Source organism: Dermacentor silvarum, unplaced genomic scaffold (genome assembly GCF_013339745.2).
Source record: "Dermacentor silvarum isolate Dsil-2018 unplaced genomic scaffold, BIME_Dsil_1.4 Seq130, whole genome shotgun sequence".
In the NCBI taxonomy this organism is placed as follows: domain Eukaryota; kingdom Metazoa; phylum Arthropoda; class Arachnida; order Ixodida; family Ixodidae; genus Dermacentor; species Dermacentor silvarum.
Genome location: NW_023605699.1, coordinates 79,223 through 105,239, shown reverse-complemented (window position 1 = coordinate 105,239; position 26,017 = coordinate 79,223). Strand labels below are relative to the sequence as shown.

The window sequence follows — 26,017 nt, the reverse complement described above, 5'->3', positions numbered from 1 at the left end:
AGAGCCGCAAGAGCAGAACGCCCCCCCCACCCCCAACCTCACCGTCTCCGTCGCCTCCTCCCCGCGTCCCGTGAGCGAACGAAGACGGCGTGCTTCCGGCCAACGTTCATAGATACTTTTTCGAAAAAGTATCTATAAACGTTGCTTCCGGCCGCCTTCCTCTCTCGCGTGAGCGAGATTAAGCTGCGGTTGCCGGCTCACCCTCGCACGCTTTCACTGGCACACACAGCGTACGGCGCGCGGCGACGGTTTTATCACCGTTGGACTTTATAAGGAACCTCACAGCGACAACGACGGCAAAAATGTGCTTGGAGGGTCCATCTAAATGCTATCGCAATAGAAATGAATATGCATTGGTGAATGCAACGCCAAGGCGTAAGCGACAGCGCATTGTTTCCTTACTTCACGGAAGCCCAGGAAACAACCACAGAGTGCTCTACGTTTCATCAGAGCTGCCCTGAGCTTCCCTTTCATCCTCAGATATTCTTGGTGGATATATCAGTATTTCCTTCCTTTATACGTAAATTATGTTATTATATTGCATGACTGTGGGGGCATGACTTGCTGTTGCATTCATATCCAGAAATTTTTAGGCATTGCCCTTTAGACAGCTTGTCGACTTCACCGTAACCCACCAGCAGCTCACTGGACAGCATAGTTTTTATTTCAGCTAGTTGGTCAGACATACTCGCAGATTTATTATGGCACGAAAAAAAAAATCAGAGACGAAGAGAGAAACAGAACGATTGACACAGGAGTGCTTGCCCTGTTTATTTGTGTCTCTTCATCTCCGTTTTCTCGCACCTTAATAATCATACCAATGGACAGCATTTTCAAAAATTATATTTCAAAACGTTTGCAGAGTTCGAACAGTTTGTTAGCAACGTTGAGAGGGTACTTCCTTCTCATACATACACATTTGCGGCACCTATTCAGTACTTATCACTGTTTTATAGCAGTGTTTAGGTCAGAACCAAAACACTGCTATAAGACAGCACTAAGTGACGATTAAGTGCAGTAAATACGCACACTATTAAAATAAAGTACCCTTTCAACGCGGCTATTCCAAACTTGTTCAAACTCGGCGGACCTTTTCAAGTATATGTTTTTAAAACTGCTACGCATTACTGTTAGGCTGGTGTATTCCGGCGAAGCAACAAATTACCGAACGGGCACTGTCGAAAATTCCTCGGTATGGATATCATGAAATAACTAGTTTCTTTATTAAAGAAAATATATAACCTAAATTTCTATGTGCTCAAATATTGTCAACATATGTCGCATCGCGACCACAGGTATTCGCAAGTTTCTCTACGTCCCTGTATTATCTGCTAGTATGACTACTACTTTCGCATACATTACCCAGGGGCTGTCTGTGGTACAATCTATCCGATATTACGGGTGTAAAATACGCTCAAATTCAATTCGCTACTTTCTAGTCGTCCATCTATTCCTTAAATATAAAGCGTGATCTTCGATTACACAAAAATGCCACGTCTCTCAGCGAATTCCCTCGTGATCTCAATGAATAAATAAATGAATAAAGTGACAAAATAAATGTTTATTTGGCATTCATTTCTTCACAAAAATGAATGCTGGGACAAGAACTAAAAGATGCTTTTTTGTCATTTGAAGAGGTTCTTGCCCCTATCCATCACGAGGACAAACGCAAGGCATAACATGAAACAGTGTGTATACATTGAGGCTATGAGCAGTAGATTCATCAAACTAATATAACATGCATGCAGGAATGAGTAGGCAAACAATTGACATTCGTAGTTTTCATACGGCAGACATTTCAAACTTTGCAAAATAACATTCTATTGAGTACATATCTAAACTCAGTGGATCTCCTTCATATGCAGGCAGTGGTAGATTGACCAGGACATCCTCCATTTAGCTGGATTACAAGGATTCGCACCTTCCACCAGCTTTAGTTGTCGGGCTATAGGCTCTGCGCAGGACTCCCGAGGGCCATTAAGCTTACCTGGCGGTAATTGCGCCGCCTCCTCACACCGAATCACCGGGAACGCGACTCTCTCCGTCCTAAGCCTGTGAGTGCTTGCCGAGTGTCACATCTACATTTGACTGATGGGCATGACCTCCAATTAGAGCACATGGCGTCAGTCTGCACAACTGGTAATACGTGATTGGCTGCGATTGTCCGCAACTGAAAGCGGAACATGGTTAGCGTCATACAAGTAGTGCCATTACACACTTGCGCGACATCTGGAGTGTTCAGTGCTAAATCAGCTGTGTGCTGTGCGTGCTTGGTAGATGCCTTAGGATGAGGGAGAAATCTGTCTTCTTGCTTGAGTGTCTGACCTGGGTTCAACTCGGACAGGAGTGTGTGTGCCTTACTTGAGCAAGACGTCTTCGAGCGAGGTGGCGGCCAGGCCCATGGTGAAGATGCCGAGATTGCGCTTGTTTGCCTCGATAGCCTGCATGAGCTTGACCAGCTTTGAGTGCTCAGGGTTGCCGAGGGAGAAGACGAGGAAGCCTCGACGCTCGAGGAACACCTCGGCGCCCTCGACGACGGTCTTGAGGAAGCCGACAATGTGCTTCACGTTCGGCATCTCAGTCGTCGTCATATGCAGCCGGTAGCCGATTCCTGCGGAACCCACGCGCGCCGCACGACACTCAGATTCAGTTACGTACGTACATTGGCGCAGCACTCGGCTCACGCAGGCTTCTACTCTTGTCCTCAATAGCTCCTAAGACACCAACTGCTCCCAACACACCAATACATAGTTAAATTTGTCTTACTAAGCGTTCTGAAGTTCACGTTATTGAAAAGAATGTCCACATCGCCTAGGAATTCTACTGCAAAGAATTTCACGTTCGCTGCCACTTACAGTTTCGTTATAAAAACTCTGAATGGTCTAAAACAAGCACCCTGTATACATACAATTTCAATGGCTGGCTATGTGGATATACAGTCGCCAGTATATGCTGGCAAATATGAGGTATGAATATTGAACTGTTTTCTTGCGGCAACAAGCACACAGTTATTTCACTACTTGAAGGGCTCTCATATTTTGAAAATTTCGCGTGGCACCCTCAATACACGTACAACCAAAATAATCGACTAAATTTATTTTGTCGCCCGAGAGTTGGCAAATCCTGTATTCCTTAAATTGAGACTGGCTTCCATCATTTATATGTTTATCTTGTGTAAAACCAATGCGATAAGTAAAACCAATGCGATAAAAGTGATTAGTTCCATCTGGCTTCCATCTGACTTCCACCTCAGTTACTTGGTACTTTCTTGACTGACTGCTTCGCTTCTATGTCCTCCTGGCCTGCTGGAGTTGCGCGTGGCACCACAGATTCAATGTTGCAAATTTTGCATCGCCACGATTGGGAAAAAAAACGACATGATTGTACTATAATCTGATAAAAATGCTTTGGCAAAACTATTTTTACGATACCGCTATATATGGCAATTCCTTAGGAAATAAGATTAGAAAGGCTTTTAGATAGCGTAACAAAGCATTTACTAGTGTAGCGGAAACGAAACATACTAGGAAATAATATTTAAGACCTGCTGGTTTTTATACTGCCCCACGTGTTTGCATCGCCAGAAAACGTGCAATGTGCCGAATGAATTCGTCAACAAAACTAATACTTTATCTATTTCATTGAACATTGTCAAAGAGAAGCACAAGATGACAGTTTATTTTTTTCGCCAGAATGTCGCTAAAAGAGAGCGCTCAATATGCTAAATATTTTTTCAACGAGCGAAAGATCACTCCGTTTAAGATGCCATGTCTAAACAAGACAAATACCAGCTGGATGTAGCGGAAAACTTCTTAAAACGGCAACAATAACCCCAGACACGCACCGTACTTTCTCCGCAGGAAGATGGAAGAGCCGCAGCAGCGCACGCTCCCCGTGGAGATGATGGCGGATCGGTCCCCGAGGATGTCGGCCTCCTCGATTGAGTTTGTGGCCAGCAAGATTCCTCGCTGGGCACGGTTTTTCAGGATGGCATGCCACAGAGCATTGCGCGCCTCCGTGTCGCAGCCCACGGTGGGTTCATCCAGCAGCAGCATCTGCATTTCCGACGGTGCCAGATAAATTGTTCACTGCATGGTTTGCTTAACTATATGTAACTGGGCAGGCGATTCAAAGAAAAACATGCCCAGGTGTCCTTAGCTATCACCTAAGAGATGCGAAGGCGAAAGCCTTGTAAAGCTTACTGTAATTCACCTTAATCTCCCTTAATCCTGCTTAATCTGTCTTTATCTACCCTTATTACCCTAATCCTCTTTAATTCTCCTTAATACACCCTAATCCTCCCTAATGCAGCCTTAATCGACCTTCATACACCTTAACCCAATCACTATTCAATCGTTAATGAACTTTGCTATTCATTAAGCATCTCTTATACACGGCTGGACCTGTTTTGGTTCGCTTCTGGCCTTGCTTGGGTCACGTGACTTTCTGTACCTCACAACGCGATCTTGAAACAGAGATCTAAAGCTTGCGCCTTAAAAGCGAGCGCTCTATCTCTTTTCTTTTGTCGTGCCTATTAACTAATCATTTGCCCGGTACTGGATGCTAGACACATGCGAGTCACGAGCGAGCCAAACTACCCCTTACATTTGAGGCAAGCGTCTGTCCACGAGCTTCTTTACAGGCCAGGAGGAAAAACTATTGGGGCATCCAGGCGAGCAAAGCCCCCATCCCCCCGACAAATTTGGCTCTGGCTGAAAAACAATACATTATGCGAACTATCGTAGTAATTTGATAATTTGCAACGCCGTGTGCTTTACTGTGCACCACACCCGAACCTAATACGCATGATTTTGTGCCAAGCTGGAGGGCAAAGCATATGCGCCGGGCATTCATGTGCGGAAGCAGTAGATAGTTCTTTATGCCATTGTGCGCGAGCAAACGTCCTTGTATGTTTCTACTTCGGCTTCGCCATATCTGCTAACTCACCATCTCTAATATGAGTGAAAGAAAGATAAGTGTTAGTGATTTGCCGGGTTGGAAGTTAGTGTGCTCTTTTCCTGCATAATGCAGAAACCGCAACTAAGCATTAAAAGATACAAAGGATGTACGCGCTTCTTGGCGTTTCCCAGTCCAATCCATGCAACTTGCTGCGCTTGGTCGAGACAACGCCTACTAAGAGCTCCCATTCTCACGAACTGTGCGAAACTGGAGCAAATGTCAGTAAAAAGAGGTGTACCATCCGACCAAGGACCTGTGCATTTTGTCCTACCTGTGGTTCACCGATAAGAGAAATTCCAAGTTGCAGCTTCCGTTTTTGGCCAGTGTTGAGGCGTTTAACGAGCTTGTCCTTGTAGTCCTGCATCTGGAATGACATCACGATCAGCTGCAGGGAGTCCACGGTCTGATTGTCATTCATCCCACGGATCTGCGGTGGCAAAAAAAATTAATGGCGTCTGCTGTGTGCGACTTATATCAGAGTTAAGGAAGGGAGGCAGAAGTGGGGTCAGTTTCCTTATTGAAGTGCACGGGTGGTCGTGAACAGAGTTGTCGCTGGAGCTGACCTTCGGATAAGAGGAACTATCTGTGTCTCTCAGGCAACTGTGTTGTTGTCCTTACGATGACAAGTCTTGTCGGAACACTGGCTTCAGAGAGGTGTCCTGCTCGACCACTGTTGATCATATCTCTATCTTCATGCGAATCTCTGCCTTGTTTTGATTTTTGCGTGCGTAGTTGTGTCAGTAATTAGCTTTGATAGCAGCAGGCTTTGGTAGCTAAAACCACTCATGTCAGAACTACTGAAGTGAATGCAGTGAAGCCTGCCATGTTTTTTTTTTGGCTGAGGCTGATAGCTAACTTTTATAATGTTGGGATATCAGATCGTTAGTCAGACTGTTTTATCGAGGGCACTTTAGCCAAGCCACTTATGCTAGCCCACCTCTGGTCACGGGTCAATTTTCTCTGCGTACAGCTGTGGATTGAAGATTAACAACATGCGCACCACTGAACGCTGTGAAATTGAAAATAGCGTCTAGCCCTGAATATAAGAGTTGTTTTGGTGAATTTAGTACTTGCAAGAGGAATCGTAGCGAATTTTTTATGTTTCCACACTACCCTCACGACTAACAGGCTTGTCTGTACTGTACAGTGCAACATGGGTGTCTGATATTATGAATGAGCCGGCCTGAATAAGGTTGAGCATGAAGTCACGCCTTACCCTGCCGAACAGCCAGAGGTTCTCCTCGACGGTCATCTCGCGGTAAAGTGCAAAATGCTGCGGACAGTAGCCGATCGCGTTCCGCACCCCTTTCTTCTGCTTGCGAACGTCCATGCCGTTCACAAAGCATGTGCCACTGTCCGGTTTCACCGACCCTGAAATTGTACGTTGTTTGCGAATCAGTTGTAATTGCGGGCATTGTGGAGAACAGTTGACAGCCGATGTTACAGTTGACAGCAGATATTAATTTAGTATGAAAACGGTTAATACGTTGTTCTGCAGCAGTTATTGAGCCTTTAGGAGCGCCGGGCCCGGTAAATATGCATGGTCCGCAGAGGATAGACATTGTATGCAATAAAATAAGGCACATCGTCTCTGAAACTCCAGAGAACCCGAACTCATCACAGAGTTAGCTTGATACCGCATCGCAGTCTCACACTGAACTCCATTCCCAAATATTATTCGATGCTTCCTTTGATGAAGCTGTTCAACAGCATTGATTTGTTTAAACCTCTTTTTTCACGCTGTTTTTACATCAAGTTACTGTTGCACATAGTAGCAATGAATGCTTTCACGTTTCTCTTTTCTTCTCATGTGTGTGCTTGTTATGTGTACTATACCGGGTGTTCAAGTTTTACAGTATTTAAAAAAATTTCCTGTGGCAGGTAGCATAATTCTTATCGCTGAGCTGGGCTATTCGATGAGGCGGACATTAGTAGCACGAGAAATCGAAACATATATTCAACTAATTAACAAAATTCACTAATGAAATTCTTAGTTAATTACTTTACGACACATATTGCAATTTAAGAATTGTAGCCGGTGAGCTTGCCAGGCGTATCCACTTGAAATAAATTGCCAGGATGACACCAGTTTCGAGATATTTCCGAAAGTGTGGCACGAAATACATGGAAACTCCAGCTACTTTTGTGCTTCAATGTATAAAACAGCATTTTGGTAAAAAGGTAAGTGAAACAACAGTGCATCTCCAAACTGGTGTCATTCTGGAAATCCCGCACGAATGAATTAATATTGGCGCTCTTAGTACGTAACATAGCCCAGTATTCCCGAAAAATCATCTTACATAAAAGATTTCTATATTGATTGGCATTCAGGATCCCATCGCTTTCTAAATAAGCTATGAGCGGCGCAGTGACCAATCGACGACGAAACCTTTAAAATAATACTCGTTGTAGATACCGATGCAGGTAGTTAAGGATGATGCCTCAGGATCAGGAATCGCAGTCTCAGTCTTAATTATTTGTCGCTGTACTACACTAAAGGCTCATTCACACCGGCGACTTGAGGAGGTCGCGCGACCATTTGCGACTCGCGACCAAAAAGCGACCGAAGGCGACCGATGTTCACACCGGCAAGCCCGGCTGAGCGCGACCGGCAAGTCGCAATCCCGGAGCAACGCTGCTCGGAGATTATCGTTCTCAGCAAGAACTCTAGGAATCTAGGCAGTACGCGCGCACTTCGCTGGCACTGTGTAAAATTGGTTTCGCGTTCCGTCAACAGCCATGAATTTTGTTTCGAGTGATGGCTGGATTTTGATTCGAGCGAACAGGAAGACGTCGTCCCTGTGCTGATGTGCTCTGCCGTGGTGTCAGCTGTGGCAGCGCGGAAGCCTCCGAAGAAAACGCGACGCTGGTGGGTGCGCCCGTGCCTCCGCTCTCGTAAAGTGGCCGGCCACGCAAGCCGCCTCCTGCCCGAACTTTGTGCGCATGACAACGAGTATTATCGGGAGCAAGTTGTAATTTCTAGTTCGCATTGCGTGTTATTCGGTGCATACTATTAAAGCGAAGCTGTTCACCCGCTGTTCACCTTTAGTGCCGTGCTCATCCAACGATTGGCAGCTGGAAAAAGGGTTTGTGTTGTGCTTTCCTTTCCTGCTGTTAAGCTTCCAACAAATGCGACCGCGTACATTCGACACGTTGCTGCAACTGCTGCGTCCCAGTATCACAAGACACCAGTTACCGGTAGTCTGCATATGGTGGCGCGGACATTGCATTTGGCGTGGACGACGCCGGATAAAAACACATGGCGCTGATTGGTTGAGCAGCTTTGCGACCACGGTCGCGCGACTGAAAAATCGAGCAGCGAGCGACTGGCCCAAAATAGTCGCTTTTCGAGAAAAGCGACCATTTGCGACCATTTGCGACTGGTCGCTTTGCGAGCAACTTGGTCGCGCAACCACTGCTAGTCGCCGGTGTGAATGAGCCTTAAACGTGCTGCAGACGTCGGCGCATGAGTCTGCATCAGATGACACTTCCGGCATCCACCCTGAGTGCACGTTCTAGCATGTGAAGACATCATTGATGTTTCTGAAAAATTCTAAACAGGTGCGCCACTTTCAATTAATGTTTGGTGCAGCGCAGTGCTCTTTTTCATGGTCACCTACGTATTCTACTGGTGTAATTCTTGTAAGTGCGGCCATGTTCCTTACCAATGAAACAAGGAAGCAGTAATGCTAAACTGGCACCTCTTCTTAGCCAATACACTGTAAGGCTGTAAATCTATGCTCACCAACGATTGTTCGGAGGAGAGTCGATTTGCCGGCGCCGTTCCTTCCAAGGAGAGATGTTATGTGGCCCTGGAAGATCTTGAAGGTGACGTCTTTCAAGATGACTGTACGGCATATGACTGGCCCGAAATTCTGCAAATATAGGGACAATAATTGCGCAATAAGTAACCCAGTGCTCAAGGCTACTTAAGAACCTTCTGCGTAAGCGGTTTTTCATTGTGAACAAGGCATCCGAACCTATCTGTAAATGTGAATTTGTGTTGGTTATGGGCAGTGACACGCTTCTTTCTTAAAAATTCCTGCATTCTGTCAATCGCGCATTCCATGCCACGTTTATCAGTTTCGGGTAGCACAACATCTGCGCATGTGCAACAAATAAATGAAACAAAATATGCTTTTATTTTTGGGGTTGTACTTAGGCGCAGATTCAGGCTAATTTCATGAACTGGAATCATTGGGACAGCTGTACAATTCAAGCAGGTATCATTATACTTGAGCGCCATTAATTCAGAATCCTAGTTATGGGTAGATTCAGTGCTGGGAGTGCCCGGCTCTGGATGCGGCTGTACTGCGTCGTGGAGTAGTGTGATAATCCAAGATACTTTGAATACGAAACAAATTACACGCGCATGTACATACTATTTGCAAAGAATTTGCCGCAATACGTGGCATTGTTTTATTTAACTTTTCTGTATACGGAGCATTTTTGGAAAGTACTATCCCTTTATAGGGAAATAGTCACGACTGACAGCACTACAGACGTTGTCATAGTGTAACGTTGCTCGGTCTGAAGAGGTGTTCGCAAGCTAGACGATAGGGCTGCCACCTCGCAGAAAAGTTAATTTTGAATAAACAATCTCTGCAGTGTGGAGAAGAAATGAAACAATGTCTTGATTATAGGCGTTTTCCTCTTGTTTTTGGAGGTCACTTGAACGCACTTTGAGCTACTACTTCACCCCATACGAGCCGAGTGCTTACGCGTGTAATCGCATGCTGCAACTAATATACTACAATTCGGTAGGCAGAAATATCATCCTAGACTTTATGCCTAATTCACGAGTTAGAGTATGCCACGCGAGCAGCAGTCACAGCTTCATTCAACTATCGCAGAACTAATCTTATCTGCACCAATGGCTCATTAGTGGGAAGACACAAATAAGTACAACAGATCGCGTGTGTTCTATGTGGTGGCAGAAAGTTATGAAATGTAGATTAAAATAGTATTTCGCAAGGGGATAGAGCTGTTAACGTTTTAGTATTACTTTATTTGTAGTCACAAAAGAGGTTGCAATTGATGCTGTTTTGCCGTGTATTGAAGCACTCTCGAAGACTGCCTTGCCCGAGATTCTTGTTACTGAGAGGTTGATCAATAGACTAAAAAATAAAGCTCTTGATTGCGATACAAGTGTTAACGATTATGGAGCATACGGGCTCATGAATGACTTCACTCTTAGATTATTCCTACAGGAGGTGCTACTGTAACGTGTGCAGGTAAAGCTCTTACTGCATGCAAAGTTAGGCAGGAACTTTGGTTTCAGAAATCAAGAGAATGAACGCTAGAAATTTGGAACAGAGGCTTGGCCTAGCTGGAGTGATGGTTCCTTCTCCGCAGTCAAGAAAGTATATTTTCACATGCGAGAGCTGTAGCGCGCGAACAGTAAAATGCATTTAGCTCAAACGGGGCATGAAAGACGATAAGGCAGACGAAAACACGGCGCTAGTAACAACTTATAGTTTATTGCCGACCATTGCCATGTGCCTCTATCGTTATCTGTCTTGCATTCGGAAAGGACGGCTAACACGTGATTTGTTACTGTGTGACGGATTTGTGTCTTCGTTTGGTCACGGAATATGGGTGTGTGAAGTTTTGAATTCAGAGCTCCAACAGGAAGCCCGAGTATAATGTATAAACTCCATGCAAGCGATCTTGCGCGCGACGAGCGACGCGATGGAGATGGCTGTTGCGACCACTCGTCGCCTACAAATCGAACCCCACGGGAACGACGACTTTGAGCGACGGCTCCACAGTGTTGCCGGTATGAGGGCAGCAAATACCGGCAGAAACTCGCGTGACGCACGCTCTAATAAATTTAATTTGCTGTACAGATCATCATAAAATATTTCTGAAGGTCTTTCTGTAGCTTTTTTTCAGTATTTTTTTTAGAATGTACACTAAAAAAAGTTTACACCCTTTGGGTCGTATCTTGTCCCCAAACAATGATCGCCATCTGTCTTGTCCGCATTTCCTTTCTTTAACGCTGCGAGCCCGGTACTTCCTGGTGAAGAAAGGCTTGCGCGTTATCAGCGTGACACAGCATTCTCGGCAGGAAAGTAGCGAGCGCTTAGTTTTCAAGAAAAGAAGCGCCAGCAAGGCAGATGACGATCATTGTTTGGGGACAAGATACGACCCAAAAGGTGTAAACTTTTTGTAAACATTGTACGTTGGTATACATTTCTCACCACGTGCAACAAACCAATCTTTTGATAGTGCCAAGGCATCGCCTTCCTTGTCGTCTAACGTGCCCCATTTGCGCTACACATCACATGACGCATTACCAACTCGTCAGTCTGCCCCTTCGTAAAATGTACTCGCCTTATTGAGCTTGTAAATTACTATGATTGGCTCCAACGTGTCGGCCACGGGCTCGAACAGGTTGGGGTCCTCCTTGATCCCCTTGGCGTCTTCTGCTGAGATACCCGCGCTTCCGTAGAGGCCCCAGTACTTGGGCTGTGAAACAGACGGCATTGGTAACACTGGTCATAGCTTCCATTAATCGCATAAGAAAGCGTGACTGCGTTTTTTTTGTGTGTGTTTGTTTTTGTGTGCAGATAACCCTCCCGCCGAGTTTCGAGCATAATTCTACCCCGACCCCATCTCTATTTCGAGCATAATTCTACCCCGACGTAGCCTGCATCGTCTTTCTCTCGTCGATGCAGTCTTCGCGAAGCTGTCTCTTTCGCCGGCTTCATCAGAATCGGAACGAAGCTTCGGATGGCCGCCGTACGCTTAGCCCTGTATGTAGCCATCTATATACGGCGAATATTGGAACGCAGCGAGGGCCAGTTGCTCACCATCAAGATAAACCACCACGGCTTGGGGAAGCTGTAGCCGAATGGCCAGACGTTCTTGAGGTACCAGGCCAGGGCCAGACTTACGGAGCACGACGTGAGCAGGGCGATGGAGATCTTGCGAAGGGACAGCTGGTGGAAGCTCTTGTGCGAGGCGAAGTTCTTCCACGTGATGCCTTCGCCTGCACGCGTCCCGAGGCTACAGTTACCCACAAGGGCTCTGTGCCGGCGCACTGTGTCGGCAGCGAAGCGAGAAGTAAGGCTCTTAGATGCTGCACGCAGTCTCCGGCTCGCACTCCCGCAGGGACAAAGGAAATAGCCACCTATATTGGGGCCTCTGAACCCATTCACGTTGCGGGGCCTAGCAGTGCAGGTCAGACTTAAGCGGTCAAAAAAAAAAAAAAATAGGCAAGAAAACAAATTGCAGGCACGAAGACTTCAAAGCTGACTGTGATTCCAAGGGGTCCTGATAATGAGGCAGTTCTGTTAGATATGATTGATACCCAGTAGTACAGACGGAGATACATAACACGCGACTTCACTCTAAATGGTGACGCGTGCGCTGCGATCAGCGTGTTCCTTTTAATTGACAGTGTGGCTGAGAATGAAAGGACCAGGCGGGGCAATCCATAACGCTAATGCAGCAGCACCGGCAACACGCACAACTGTTGTCGACGCCGTCGGCGTTTTGCCCGCGTTCGCACAAAATGCGTGCGGCGTTGGTGACTGTTGCCGGAGCCTCTGATATAAATAGGCACTTGGTGCTGCAGCTAAACGTCGTCCCCCTCCCCCCCACGGCCTTTCGTTCCGAAGAAGGCGCGTTTGCTCTACATACTGGTGATTGTAAAGGAGGAAAGAGACGCCTACTTCTGCAGCCCTTAACGCACGGCGCAGAAACTCCCCGTGAAAGCGCGCGTCCCTCGCGCCCTTTCACTCGCACATACAGCGTTCGGCGGCGCGCGGCGACGATTTCATCTCCACTGACGTCATACGGAACCTCACGGCGACGGCGACGGCGACGGCGACGGCAACGGCGACGCCGACGGCAGAAATCTGCTTTGGAGTGTCCATATAATTGCTATCGCAATAAAAGCAGAACACAATGCAGGAACGCAGATTGCCAGAATCACTTCAGCTACGGAGCGCACATTGTTCAGTTCTCCCCTCATAATGCGCGGCGACTCAAGTGGTGCAGTGATAATTACTGAGGCATGCAATCCCACATTAGTGAAAAAAAGGGGGCACTTATGGGCTAAGGCATATGTTCGGTGCAGTTCACAAACCGTATAGAATGCTTAAGCGTGTATAGCGCAATATGCACTGCCGGGAGTTATCGCTGATCTAAGTGCACTGCTCTGATCATGCCAGTCCAGGTCCGCGGCGACCATTTTGTGTAGCATTGATGCGAGATAACGCAGATTTAAAGCTTCGAAATGACTTGTCCGATAATTATGCAGAAGTAGAGAAGATTTAGGTATGCTACGATATCTGTGATGGTACACAGTTTGCGACCATCTTATATTCATTAAGCTCGCGTGTAAATAAGAAAAATAAAGCACGAACAACACACAGCACCCAGGATATTACGTGGTGCATTTACTGTATATTGTATAGTGCAGTAAGACTTACAAGTTATGTGGTTGGTACTACAACAGCTACAAGAAAGGGCATCTATGTAGAAACATTGGCATGATGACCCACGTGGATCAGTTTTCACAATGAACGCTTCACGCGAAAGACGGTGCCAGACCACCATGAGACACCGTTATCTTTAGGGCCCACGAAGCGCGTAAAACCGCAGACTTGTATCCGAAAAGTTCCCGAAGCGCCGTGGGGTGTCCATAATACTACAACGTCAACGCGTTGCAGAATATCAATACCCATCGACGCTATAGGGTCTGTTTCTGGTACGCAATAGCCACTTGTATGTTTCTTGTGCAGCAGTCGCGAGTTCACACGTGGGAAGTGGACGTAGTCAGCTTGGAGAAACACGAATGTCCGCAGCAATCCCTGCCTTTAACTACAATCGCGGAGTTCCATCATACTTGCAAGAAACGCTGCTCACCCAGTTCTTCGCTCTCACAGATGAGCGTGATGCCATAGGCGAAGCCAACATTGGGCAAGAGGCACACCGCCTGGTAGATCAAGTTGTAAGGATTCGTCGTGTCTTTCCTGTCGTTGAGGGTGGCTCCGGATACCGCCAGGATGGTAATGGGCAGGATCAGGGTCATCACCATCACAATGAACGTCAGGATGGCCGCGATATTCGCTAGGAAGGCATCCTTTATAGAGTCATTGCATTTCACCATAGCTTGTGAACAATGTAGCGCATCAACTTAGACACCGCATGAGACTGAACGTTGCATTGGATGTAGATACACACAGTTGCACGCATCCCAATTGGCTGTAGTGCACATTCCGACAGCTGGGTTGGATCTAAATATTTTCTGGCTTTAAATACAAACTGAACCTATAAAAGACGCCGCTGCCGACATTCTTTCGAAATGTGAACGTCTTTACTGCTTTTGTTTGGCTTTTAGTATAACTGTGTTAAAATGGGAAAATATGAAACAACATCTTCGTTTTAAGTAGTTTTTGCAAATAAAGGTTGGCATTTAAGGAAAAATTTTATTCGTTAAAGCAAGCAAGCTCGACGGCTCAAGAGCTGTGCAGCTCTTAAATTGAAATATCGAACCTGCACAATGAATCGCTGATTAGATTAAAATACACGCCTTGCCATGAAGATAAAACTAACACAAAGACTTGTTAATGTCAATGCGAACAGAGATTTACAGCCACATGTTTGGGATTTGTGTACATCGATGATGGAAAAATAAAGCACACAAAATTGTTTGCAGTCATGTGGCAAATGTGACTGTATACTCGGACACCAGTTGTCCCTACAAGAGTACGTGTGATCTTTGATAATTTGTTACGACAGCCACTGAAAAATGCTACGTGTGTATTTTTTTTTTACATTAAGAGGTGCGCGAGAAATAGACGCTTAATGAAAATGGAGGTGCCGCGAAAAAGTATGAACCAATGAAAATGACCTAAAACTCGGAGGTGTCAATTTGGTGCAGCTAATGAAAAGAGCACCCTGTATAAACAAATCACTGCATAAGTATGAGAGTGCAGGTGACTACGGATAGTGACAAATGCACACAGGCTTCCTTTGTTAATGATCACATTGTTAATGATCACAGTTTCTAACGATACTACGGAGTTTTGTCTTATAAAGCGCTTTGGGGCAGCGATTAGAACAGAGGCAGGCGATCTATGTTAAGTTGCTAAATCCCACCTACTTTCTTGAATGCCTTGGGTGAGTAGCGAATCAAAAAACGCAGCCGGTACGTAAAGCCACGGGGAGACTCTAAGGCCCAGCAGGAATAGGTCTCAGCACCAAAAAAAAAAGACAAAAATGACAAAGAACTTAGGTGCTAGTGTCTGTGGGAGCTGCGTGAATGGCGGTTCATCCATCATGGAAATGATAGTTAAAGCAAGGCTCCGCCTAAACCGTGCACTACTGGCTTGAAGCGGCTTTGTGACTTTGCAGCATTTTCAACAAAGTATTGCTCTATAAATGTAACAATTCGGAAATGTGCATTTGCGCAGAGTATAGGCAGATAAAGCGTAGTAAAAGCCAAAAGAACGTTTGAAGCCCCAAGCGGGAAGATGAGACAAATTCATGATCAGGCAATCATCATTCCATTGGTATCCTAACGATCGTAGGGCCAGAAATCGAACTAATAATGTTTGTGGGAAATTCTTATAGGGGGCCTCAACACTCACGCCTCGGGCTGACGATGGCGATGATGATGGCGAAGCACGAGGCCGCGGCAGAGTAGATGGTGAAGAACACGACAAGCACCGTGGTCTCACTCTTCGTCCACAGGCCCGACGCCCCGCTGATAGGATCGTACCGAAACAGCGTGATAAGCGGCGTCTGTACAAGGAACATTTCGAAGAAGGCGCCCAAGAGGTTTCCCAGCCAGTAGGCACTCTCCGACAGGCCGTTGATGCTCATCAACTCCTGAGAGATAAAAGAGCAATACCGGGGCAATGGGACTACTCTTCTCCAATCATAGACCTTTTCGCGCTTCGCTATTGGTGTGAGACGCGCTCCGCCGTTGTTATCACTGGGGTCAGCTAGTCCTGAGTGGTTGATAAAAAATGAGTGGAATCCTCACAAAGGAATCTTTACAGTATTCCTGCGCAAGTATTCTATAAACGTAGCCGATGACTGAGCTTTCTGGATAAACGAGAGCTGCACCGCGTTATTGTAGCGATGCCTTTTCCTATTCTATTTCTTTTCGCGCTCTTCGCGCTTCGTCTGTGGTCAGAGAGACGTTCCCCCGCGTTATTAATCGGACCAGCCGGCCGTGAACACTGGATGATGAGGGTGGCATAGAATCCAGTGGAAGGCATCGTTACAAAATCTCGGCCCCAAGTGCTGAACTTTAGTTAGATCAGAAAAAATTCAATTCGCATGCACAAGGGCGGTAGCTTGCGTATTTGGTACCCCATACTGCTGTAAACGACGTGAACAAGGCGCAGTCAGACAACGAGCTATGCTTGTGCGTGTTCTGTTACCTGTGACTAGATTGACCGAAGGTTTACAATAATTTAATTGCAAGACTAGTTTGTTGGAATACGTTACGCCGCACTTTTTGGAACCGAGTCATCATATGGAAATGCAACAAGCATTATTACATTCTTGCATTCGTCTTTAGACAATTCTCGCGTGCCCATGTCATCTGCGCATAATTATCCACGCGAACGAGCATACACCTAAACGCGGCCACTCCATCTAACCTCTTACCTTAAAAAAAAGAAGGAAGCCTCACTACGGGCTGTATAGCTTCCAGAAAGGCGTGACGATGCAAACAATTATGTTTTCTTTTGTTAATGCATTTCGCAACACTAAGCCGGCAGTTGTGCAAGACTGGAGCTCTCACACGTGGCATAATATTACTCGCTTTGAGAAGAACGAGAAAAACTGAATCCGAGGCGTCTAATTTTCTTTAGTCACAACCGTATGACGCCAACACGTAATGAAGCCAAGGAACGGATAGGGAAAATTATTGGTTGTTTTATCGAAGTGTATAAATGATAAGCTAAATGGATATGAAAGTGGACGAAAAAACAACATACCACCGGTGGGAACCGAACCCACACCCTCTGGATTACGCGTGCATTGCTCTACCAATTGAGCTACGGTGGCGGCTACTTCCACCTCCACATTTAGGGTATTTATGCATGCGTACAAGATATAACCCGGTGAGTGTTTTCTAGCGCCACTTATGGCCGTGGTGGCAGAAGTGTACTAACCTATTGACCAATGGCGTCACTTAGTATGCGAACGTTTAGGAGCAGGCAGCTGGCCAATAGACACTCGTGTGCTACCTGAAGGCATGAAACCTGGCGTAGTCGAGCTATGCAATGAATAAGAAGGAAGGCCGAGGGGCACGATTTTTATGAAGAGAACCCGATCCTTTTGAGAACGCTGCTCCCTCTGCAAAAAAAAAAAAAAAAAAAAGCAGCCTTACGGCTGGGCCGTGCTATACCCGCAGCAGTAAATTTGGCAGTTGCTGCGTTTCTCCCTCTCTCTCTCTCTCTCACACACACACACACACACGCACACACGCACACACGCACACACGCACACACACGCACACACGCGCACACGCGCACACACGCACACACGCGCACACACGCTCGCGCACGCACGCGCACACACACACACACACACACACACACACACACACACACACACACACACACACACACGCACACACACACACACGCACACACGCACACACGCACACACGCACACACGCACACACACACACACACACACACACACACACACACACACACACACACACACACACACACACATATATATGCATACATCCATACATACATACAGACATACATACATACATACATACATACATACATACATACATACATACATGCGTTTATTATTACGCGATATAGTTCTAAAAGCGTAAAGACGCATTGTGGAGTGTTCATCATCAGCCTATATTTATGTCTACTGCAAGACGAAGGCCTCTCCCTGCGATCTCCAATTACCCCTGTCTTGCGCTAGCGTATTCCAACTTGCGCCTGCGAATTTCCTAACCTCATCATCCCACCTGACTTTCTGCCGTCCTCGACTGCGCTTCCCTTCTCTTGGTATCCATTCTGTAACTCTAATGGTCCACCGGTTATCCATCCTATGCATTACATGGCCTGCCCAGCTCCATTTCTTCCGCTTAATGTCTACTAGAATATCGTCTACCCCCGTTTGTTCTCTGATCCACACCGCTCTCTTCCTGTCTCTTAACGTTACTCCTAAGATTTTTCCTTCCATCGCTCTTTGTGCGGTCCTTAACTTGTTCTCGAGCTTCTTTGTTAACCTCCAAGTTTCTGCCCCATATGTTAGCACCGGTAGAATGCAATGATTGTACACTTTTCTTTTCAACGACAGTGGTAAGCTCCCAGTCAGGATTTGGCAATGCCTGCCGTATGCACTCCAACCCAATTTTATTCTTCTGTAAATTTCTTTCTCATGATCAGGGTCCCCTGTGAGTAATTGACCTAGATAAACATATTCCTTTACAGACTCTAGAGGCTGACTGGCGATCCTGAATTCTTGTTCCCTTGCCAGGCTATTGAACATTATCTTTGTCTTCTGCATATTCATCTTCAACCCAATTCTTGCACTTTCTCGATGAAGGTCCTCAATCATTTGTTGTAATTCCTCTCCATTGTTGCTCAATAGGACAATGTCATCTGCAAACCGAAGGTTGCTGAGATATTCGCCGTCGATCCTCACTCCTAATCCTTCCCAGTCTAAGAGCTTGAATACTTCTTCTAAGGCATGCAGTGAATAGCATTGGAGAGATTGTGTCTCCTTGCCTGACCCCTTTCTTGATAGGTAACTTTCTACTTTTCTTGTGGAGAACCAAGGTAGCTGTGGAATCCTTGTAGATATTTGCTAAGATATTCACGTATGCCTCCTGTACTCCTTGATTACGCAATGCCTCTATGACTGCTGGTATCTCTACTGAATCGAATGCCTTTTCATAATCTATGAAAGCCATATAGAGAGGTTGACTGTACTCCGCAGATTTCTCGATTACCTGATTGATGGCATGGATATGGTCCATCGTAGAATATCCCTTCCTGAAGCCAGCCTGTTCTCTTGGTTGACTGAAGTCAAGTGTTGTCCTGATTCTATTGGAAATTATCTTGGTGAATATTTTATACAATACTGAAAGCAAGCTAATGGGTCTGTAATTCTTCAATTGTGCAGTGCTATAGGGTCCCAAGTCCTCTTTTGGCGCTTAACAAGTGAAGCAGGCGCTTCAAAAGCCAGCTAGCCGGATTGTAATATTAAAGCAAGAGAAACAAAATCGCAGCACCTTTGCGCCCGAGGTGAGCTCCTCGCACAGCCTCTTGGTGAACACGGGCAACATGAAGAGGAAGCCGACCACGGTGGGCAAGCAGCCGAGTGTGTGGCGAACCGGGTTTTTGGCGACGCTCTCCGTGTAGGCCTGTTTCCTCTTCAGCTGCTCGGGGGTCAGCTCGTTCTTCTTCTTCTTCTTCTTCTTGGGCTTGGGCTTGCCCTTCTTTGGAGCCAGCGCCCAACGGAATGGCACCGTCTGCGATGCGAGGGCAGCACAGATTACGTTGCGGAGCTGGTGCGGCGTTTTTGTCGCTGTCGTCTTTATCGCGGAAATTCATCACCAACCGAGTTGCTGCCTGCTTTCCTTCGCGCTCCTGACCCTCAATGACCGCGTGAAAGATTTTACACCTTGGCATTAGAGAACATAAAAGGTATTCATAGAAATGAACAGTCGTGTAGTAGTTCCAGCTGGAATACCTTCTAACTGACGTTATCCCGAGAAGGCTGACTGTCGCTGCGAGCGTACTAAGTTCCGGGGCGAGGATAACAAACATTGGGTAGAGCGCGAGCGTTGATTACGAGAGCAAAATGTTGCAACTTGGGCTGCGCTGGGTGAAAAATCTGCAGTTCCAATTTTTTGTTTCGTGTTCACTATAATGTTACCCTAGTGCAACATAGGAACACTCGCTATCTATTTCTTGCGGGATATATTGACCAAACTGTGCCAGCGTCACCCAATTTGAGCTATAATATTACAATATTGCCCTCGCTATATGTAGTCCTCATCACGTTGTTTCAGGTAATCAGTGTTGTCGTGAACTCCATAATTTCGGTCGCTAGTGGCGCTGTAATCAGAATGAACGATAACCCGGCAACTACCTTTGATCAAGGGTGTCGTCACAGTGTGTTCAGAACAAAGTACGCGTACGCTCGTGATAGCGACTGTAACCACGACCTGGCCCCCAATAAGAGCAATGCACAGCATACAAGGGAACGTTGCATGCACGCTGTGATATTGAAATCCCGCACGCGCACGCACAACCGAATTTCCTACGATTATTACCATATATATAACTCCGGTGTTAGTGTCTGTACATAACCTCCCACTACTGTGGTTTGGCCGCCATGGAAATCGTGGATTTGTCTAATCTCCGTCCTTCTGGCTTCAAACGGCTTCGTCGTTTTGAAGATAGATAATTCTCAGCAAAGTATTTGTGTTATAAGTGCAACAAATCTCAATGATTATGCGTGTACGCAGAAACTAGTTGGCCTTGTGCTTAGAAAAAAAACCGAGTATCTTGTAAACTTAGTCGAATGAAAATTTAGACAAATAAAGCACATTAAACAACCTCACAATCATGTTTGAAGCCGCAAACACAATGGTTAGGCATATCTACGCACCATCTATAATTCCAATGGAAAACTGAACTATTGCAGCGCCAAAGCTTCCTCTAATAAATTTTGTAGAAAGCTATTAGACACCTTGAGTATGCCGCGAGAGCAACGTGCAGCATGAAGAACAGTCATAAAATTTCGCACTATGAATACTACATGTCTGCGGTAATGTCTGCGTGAAACTTCAGTGCATGTGTTCAAGCATCGCCGTGAACTTGTGAATTAACACAGTTTGTTCGAGGGAAAAGGGGGGGGGGGGGGCGCTGCGATGCCGTTATACGCATGGGAATGTGGGGGAGTGGGATCTTCCGGTTCGCATCAGTGTCAATCGGGACATCTTGAAGACGTTTCTCGCAACCAGCGTTTCATCTGAATGGTTTAGTCGCTGCTAAAACAGTTTGTAAATTGTAGTTTCGTTCCTGCTATGTACAAACATTTATTGGAAATAAAAGACATTTAAGCACTCTGATAACGGTATGCGTTTATATTGAACGCTGATGTCGAAGGGTGAATAAAATGGATCATGCGTATTAATAAGAACGGCTACAAAATGCAGTTTTTCCGACATCCTAAAATAGATGCCAAAGAATACCGAATCAATTGCCATGTTTTGAAGTGCCCTTTAAGCTATTTTTCCTTCTGCTCGACGAAAAATGTTGGCACCGCCATCACTTAGATGGCACCACAAGCAAGATGCAGCCCGAAAAGCCAACTGTGGAAGATATTTTGGCGATGGCGTCCTCACCTTGTTCAGAAACTGCAACACGGCATCGCTCGACAACTCTTCGCCGTCCCAGGTGTCCACCTCGTCGGTATGCAGGATGCCTGTCGTGGGGAGCGGAACAATTAATATATCACTATTTTTATCGCGTGACCAACCATTCTGAACCATTCTGTGGCTCATGGATGTGGTTCTCAAGATGTGCCCCACGGAACCGATGGGTTACTCGGGGTGTTTGTGTCAGTCGGTATGTGAACATTTTCGGACCATCCCTATAGGAATGGCAAGCGTGTCCTGGGTTCTCGTCTAGAGGCGTACCACCGAGCGATCAGTCGCCTCTTCGTACATGCGTGACATCATCGCCTGCGTCAACGAATCACGTGATTTTCACTCTTATCACTCTTGTCAGCCTCTACTGTATTAGATCGCTGTCCGCCAACCACGCAAAACAGACTAAGTAGCTAAAGAAAGCTAACGCGTAGTTAAAATACGTAAACTGTCTCCGACAGATCAGTACTGATGAAATCCGTAAAGCGGAATAAAATTTAGAAAAGGGAACAACTGTCATCCACTTGTTAATTTACATTCAGGATCCATGTGGTTCGAATTGTCATTTCGGTCTGTAATGCGAGAAGTTCAGGTCGCTGAAGTTGTGACGCGTGAACTTTAGGTGCGTATTTTAAGTCAGTCTGGGAGTAAAGGCGTCAAATTATATAAAATATTGGCATTTAATTATATTCAGTATTACAACGGACGGCTGTCTTTCCGCCACCTGTCCCGAACCTGTCCGTTACATCCCCCGTGCCTGAAAGCCAGTGGCCCTCTCTCGCCCCCTTTACATTCTTTGCTGAAGCTAAAGCAGCGCCACCTGTAGCTCTCACCGTACCGCACCACGAAATACGAGGCAGTGGCGAACTATACTCCGCTTGATACGCAATACTCAGTGCTGCTCTCACTGCTCGCATCGACGAACAAGAAATCGTGCGTCACGGGCGAAAAAAAGATACACATATGCCTCTAGCAATTTTACGTATAGAGCAGTAAGTATCATACTTCTATGTCGCAAAATATGGCGTAAGTATTACACGACCATTTAACGTTTACGTCACAGATCGGAGCCCGCTAACTCCGAACAAATAGACTGACGAGTTTCTGTGACCAGGAGTCGCAGCAATTCCGATTGCGCTCGTGACCAAAGCATCGAGTGTGGCGCTTACTGGAAGCACGGAAGTGCGCAAAGAAAACATGATTTGACATAGCCTTGCGTCAAGAAGTTGTGGTTGTATACTTTATTAAATAATTCTTTCATAGATCGTGCCGCAGAACAAAAAAAAAAAATGTCGCAGTTTCGCCCAAAAGGCGAAGCATCCATCGCGATAGCAAATTAGTAGAGAGCAATTCGGAGTAGGGATAGTAGTTTTATCGGCTGCATAAATTTGGACACACACGCTTACTAACTCAATTAACAAGCGTGGTGTCAGCGCACACAAGCAAACATGAATAAATCACACTCAATGACCACTATCAAAACGCTGGCAGCAAGCGCAGCCGCCGCAGCGAGTGAAGGTTCGTCCGGTCTATCGCTTCAACGGAAACTGAGCGGCGAATGCACAGTGCATACAAAGGTCAGAGCCGCGTGGAGATCGCTTTTAAGAGACGGTGCGGGCGACCACCGTAGCCGGGAAAGTACAAGTGCAGTTCTTGGCAGAGTAAAAGCTACCCCCCTCTCTCCCGCGCTGCCTTCCCGCTTTCCTCCTTTCGCGTGGGAGAATGAGTGGCCAGTTTCCCTTGCGCCCGGTTGCAAGATACGCATTTGGTGCCGCAGCACAGCGTCGCCCCGCCTCCCTCCCTCCCATACCCCCCCGGCCTTTCGCGCGACGGAAGTCGCGTTTGCTTTCCGCCGTGCGTTCGCTCTCCGTGATAGCGCGCTTCCCCCGCGCGCTTTCACTCGCGCATACGGCGCGCGGCGACGATTTTATCGCCCTTGGAGATTATACGGAACCTCACGGCGATGGCGACGGCGACGACGACGCCAACGGCAGGAATATGCTTGAAGTCTCCATATAATTGCTATCGCAATAAAACAACCGCACCTCGAAATGCGAGGAGCGGGATTTCTTGAGCGCACTACCTGGCATATAGTTTCCACAGCGCTGACTGCAAACTATATGAAACGAAGTTTATGTAACAGAACACGATCATAGCACGCTTTTGTGCTAAATATAGTTCTATATATCAGTTATTTAGAGATAGCCCAAACTCACCCATAGCGAAGTTAATGAAGGTTTGTGATGAAATAATTATATACAAATGAGTTATCTCTACTGAAGATAAGCATTAAAGCCGAACGCGTGGTAGTAATTTTGGCTGTGCCTGGGACTGCTTCTCAATCTCCATAAGAATGTTATCATTACACGATATTGTGTAGAACTGCTGCGGCACACTTCCCTCAATGTTAGTGTATAGTTACTGGGCGCGGCACATCTACCGCGGAATGTGCGTACCAATAAAAGCGAAAGAGGCATAAAAGTTCAGCGATGATTGAGAGGTAAATGCGAGAGAAATGCGCAAGCATTACGCCGCATGCACCCCTTTGATGTCTCGAATCCACTGTTTAAACCGCGTTCACTACATTGCAAAGTGTGATTTAGGAGCTCACTGGACACACGCCCTGCCTCTTCGAGGGGTTACGTGCAAATAACGGTGGTCTGGAGCCTACCACAGTCCGTTGACCCCCCCCCATACTTTTTATTTATTTACTTAAAATACCTCACACGCCCCAGGGGAGGCATTGAGTAAGGGTGGAAATGCATAAAAAGCGCGTCTGATACACATTGAATGTCTGACATACATCGAAAAGAATCAAAAGCAACGGAACTAAGATAAAACTTTATAACAGATAAAACCTTATCATAGATAAATGTTAACAATGACACTGCATGCCTTCTATCTAGACGCGTATTGAAAGAAGGAAAACTGGTATATAATACAATATTAAGGCTGCATCTTTGAAGTTAAAAAAAGTATTGTAAGTAGAAAACAAACAGTGAATCACGGCACAAGTAATGAATGAGAGAATGAAATCGCTGGGTTGTGCAATAACGCCACGTTAAATAACGAACAGGGTATCTTCAAGCATTAGCAGCAAGACAACTGTCTAGGGCATCGCGGAATGTGTCATATAGTTCGACTAGCATGCGATGCTGTCCGGGAGAGAATTCCACAACCGGAGAACACCTGGAAGCGCAGAGTAATCCACTGCACGTGTTGATCCGTAAATGCGGGTATCGCTGAAATGATTGTGAAGCTTGTGTGACATAGAGCAGGGTCGTTTCAGGCATGCCGGTGCTCTTCGAGTGGAATGAATGAATTTCTGAAACAGTGATAACAGGAAAATGTGACGGCGGGTGTTCAAAGATGGCAGGGAAAATTTCAGTTTGATGTAGGTTGTACTGGATGATAGCTGCAAATGTTCGAAATGAAGCTGCTTGCAATACTCTGAATTCGTTCTAGCATTCATAATGTTTTAAGTATTTTTGGTGAGGGGAGCAATTAGACGACAACATAGACCAAATGTATACGTATACACACATATTGTCACGTACGAGTTTGTACCGCTGTGGACAAAATGACGTTGGTTGGGGAAGAAGAGGCTGAAGTGTCTCGGAGCTCGGTAGATGGTGTCACCCTGGCCACAGAGCTACAACCCTCTGTATATATTGTAAATACATATATTTTCTCCCCGTAACATTTTGGTGGAAGTGCGGGGTAATCTCGCCACAAGCCGGCCCTGGATCTTCGCAGCGGGCGTCACATCGGTTCCGCTGTTATGGCTACTGACGCTGCCTCCGACGCTGACGCTGCCTCCGCCGCTCAGACACCGGCGGAAGTGGTACTAACCCAGCTACGTCACCCGGGAATCTTCACTGGCACTGGCAAGGTCGACGTCGAAGACTGGCTGACGTCGTATGAGCGCGTCGGTAAGCACAACAAGTGTAATGCCACACATTTGCTGGCCAACCTGATCTTTTACTTGGGAGGAACCGCGAAGGTATGGTTCGAGACGCATGAAACCGAAATTACAAGCTGGGACTCCTGCAAGGAAAAGCTACGCGATCTTTTCGGAAGGCCTGTGGGACGTCAAATAGAGGCCAAGCAAGAGCTAGCGTCTCGTGTCCAGACACCAACCGAATCATACGTCGCGTATATTCAAGACGTTCTGGCTCTCTGCCGTAAAGCGGACGCGGACATGCTAGAGGCCGATAGGGTTGGACACATCTTGAAGGGCATCGCAGACGATGCGTTCAACCTCCTGCTTTGCAGGAACTGCTCAACGGTTGAATCCATCATAAAGGAATGCCAGAATTTTGAGCAAGCGAAGAGCAAACGCATCGTACAACGCTTCGACCGACTTCCCAATACGGCTGCCACTTCCTCCTGCAACGACCCTCCGGCATCACATCCGCCTGCCACGCCAAGCTTGACACAGGTCATCCGCCGCGAACTTGAGGCTATGGCTCCAAGTTCTCACTGTCCCCATACGCACGACAACATGACCATCTCGCTCATTCAAGCTGTTGTCCGCCAAGAAATTGCCAACATGGACATCCAGTCTGCCGTCCGCCCACGTCCCACCCCTACCACTCCTGTCATTGCCTCTGCTGCACCTCGCCAGTCGTTCCCGAGTCGATATCGGAACCCATCTGAGTGGCG

The 26,017-nt window shown here is 46.5% G+C and overlaps 1 protein-coding gene across 1 annotated transcript in view; it reads right to left on the bottom strand.

Annotated features, from left to right (window-relative positions):
* LOC119434565 (cholesterol transporter ABCA5-like) overlaps window positions 1–23,572 on the bottom strand; it is a gene marked incomplete at its 3' end in the record, with an annotated part of 36,507 nt that extends 12,935 nt beyond the window's left edge. Inside the window, exons 1-12 of the mRNA XM_049659533.1 lie at window positions 23,569–23,572; window positions 21,329–21,408; window positions 19,205–19,444; window positions 15,564–15,804; window positions 13,837–14,040; window positions 11,775–11,953; window positions 11,296–11,430; window positions 8,705–8,834; window positions 6,176–6,330; window positions 5,231–5,386; window positions 3,845–4,055; window positions 2,362–2,611 (exon numbers count right to left, since the gene is read on the bottom strand). Coding sequence (XP_049515490.1) covers window positions 2,362–2,611; window positions 3,845–4,055; window positions 5,231–5,386; window positions 6,176–6,330; window positions 8,705–8,834; window positions 11,296–11,430; window positions 11,775–11,953; window positions 13,837–14,040; window positions 15,564–15,804; window positions 19,205–19,444; window positions 21,329–21,408; window positions 23,569–23,572 — 1,985 coding nt within the window. The remainder of the gene's footprint in view (window positions 1–2,361; window positions 2,612–3,844; window positions 4,056–5,230; window positions 5,387–6,175; window positions 6,331–8,704; window positions 8,835–11,295; window positions 11,431–11,774; window positions 11,954–13,836; window positions 14,041–15,563; window positions 15,805–19,204; window positions 19,445–21,328; window positions 21,409–23,568) is intronic.
* Window positions 23,573–26,017: the final 2,445 nt, after the last annotated feature.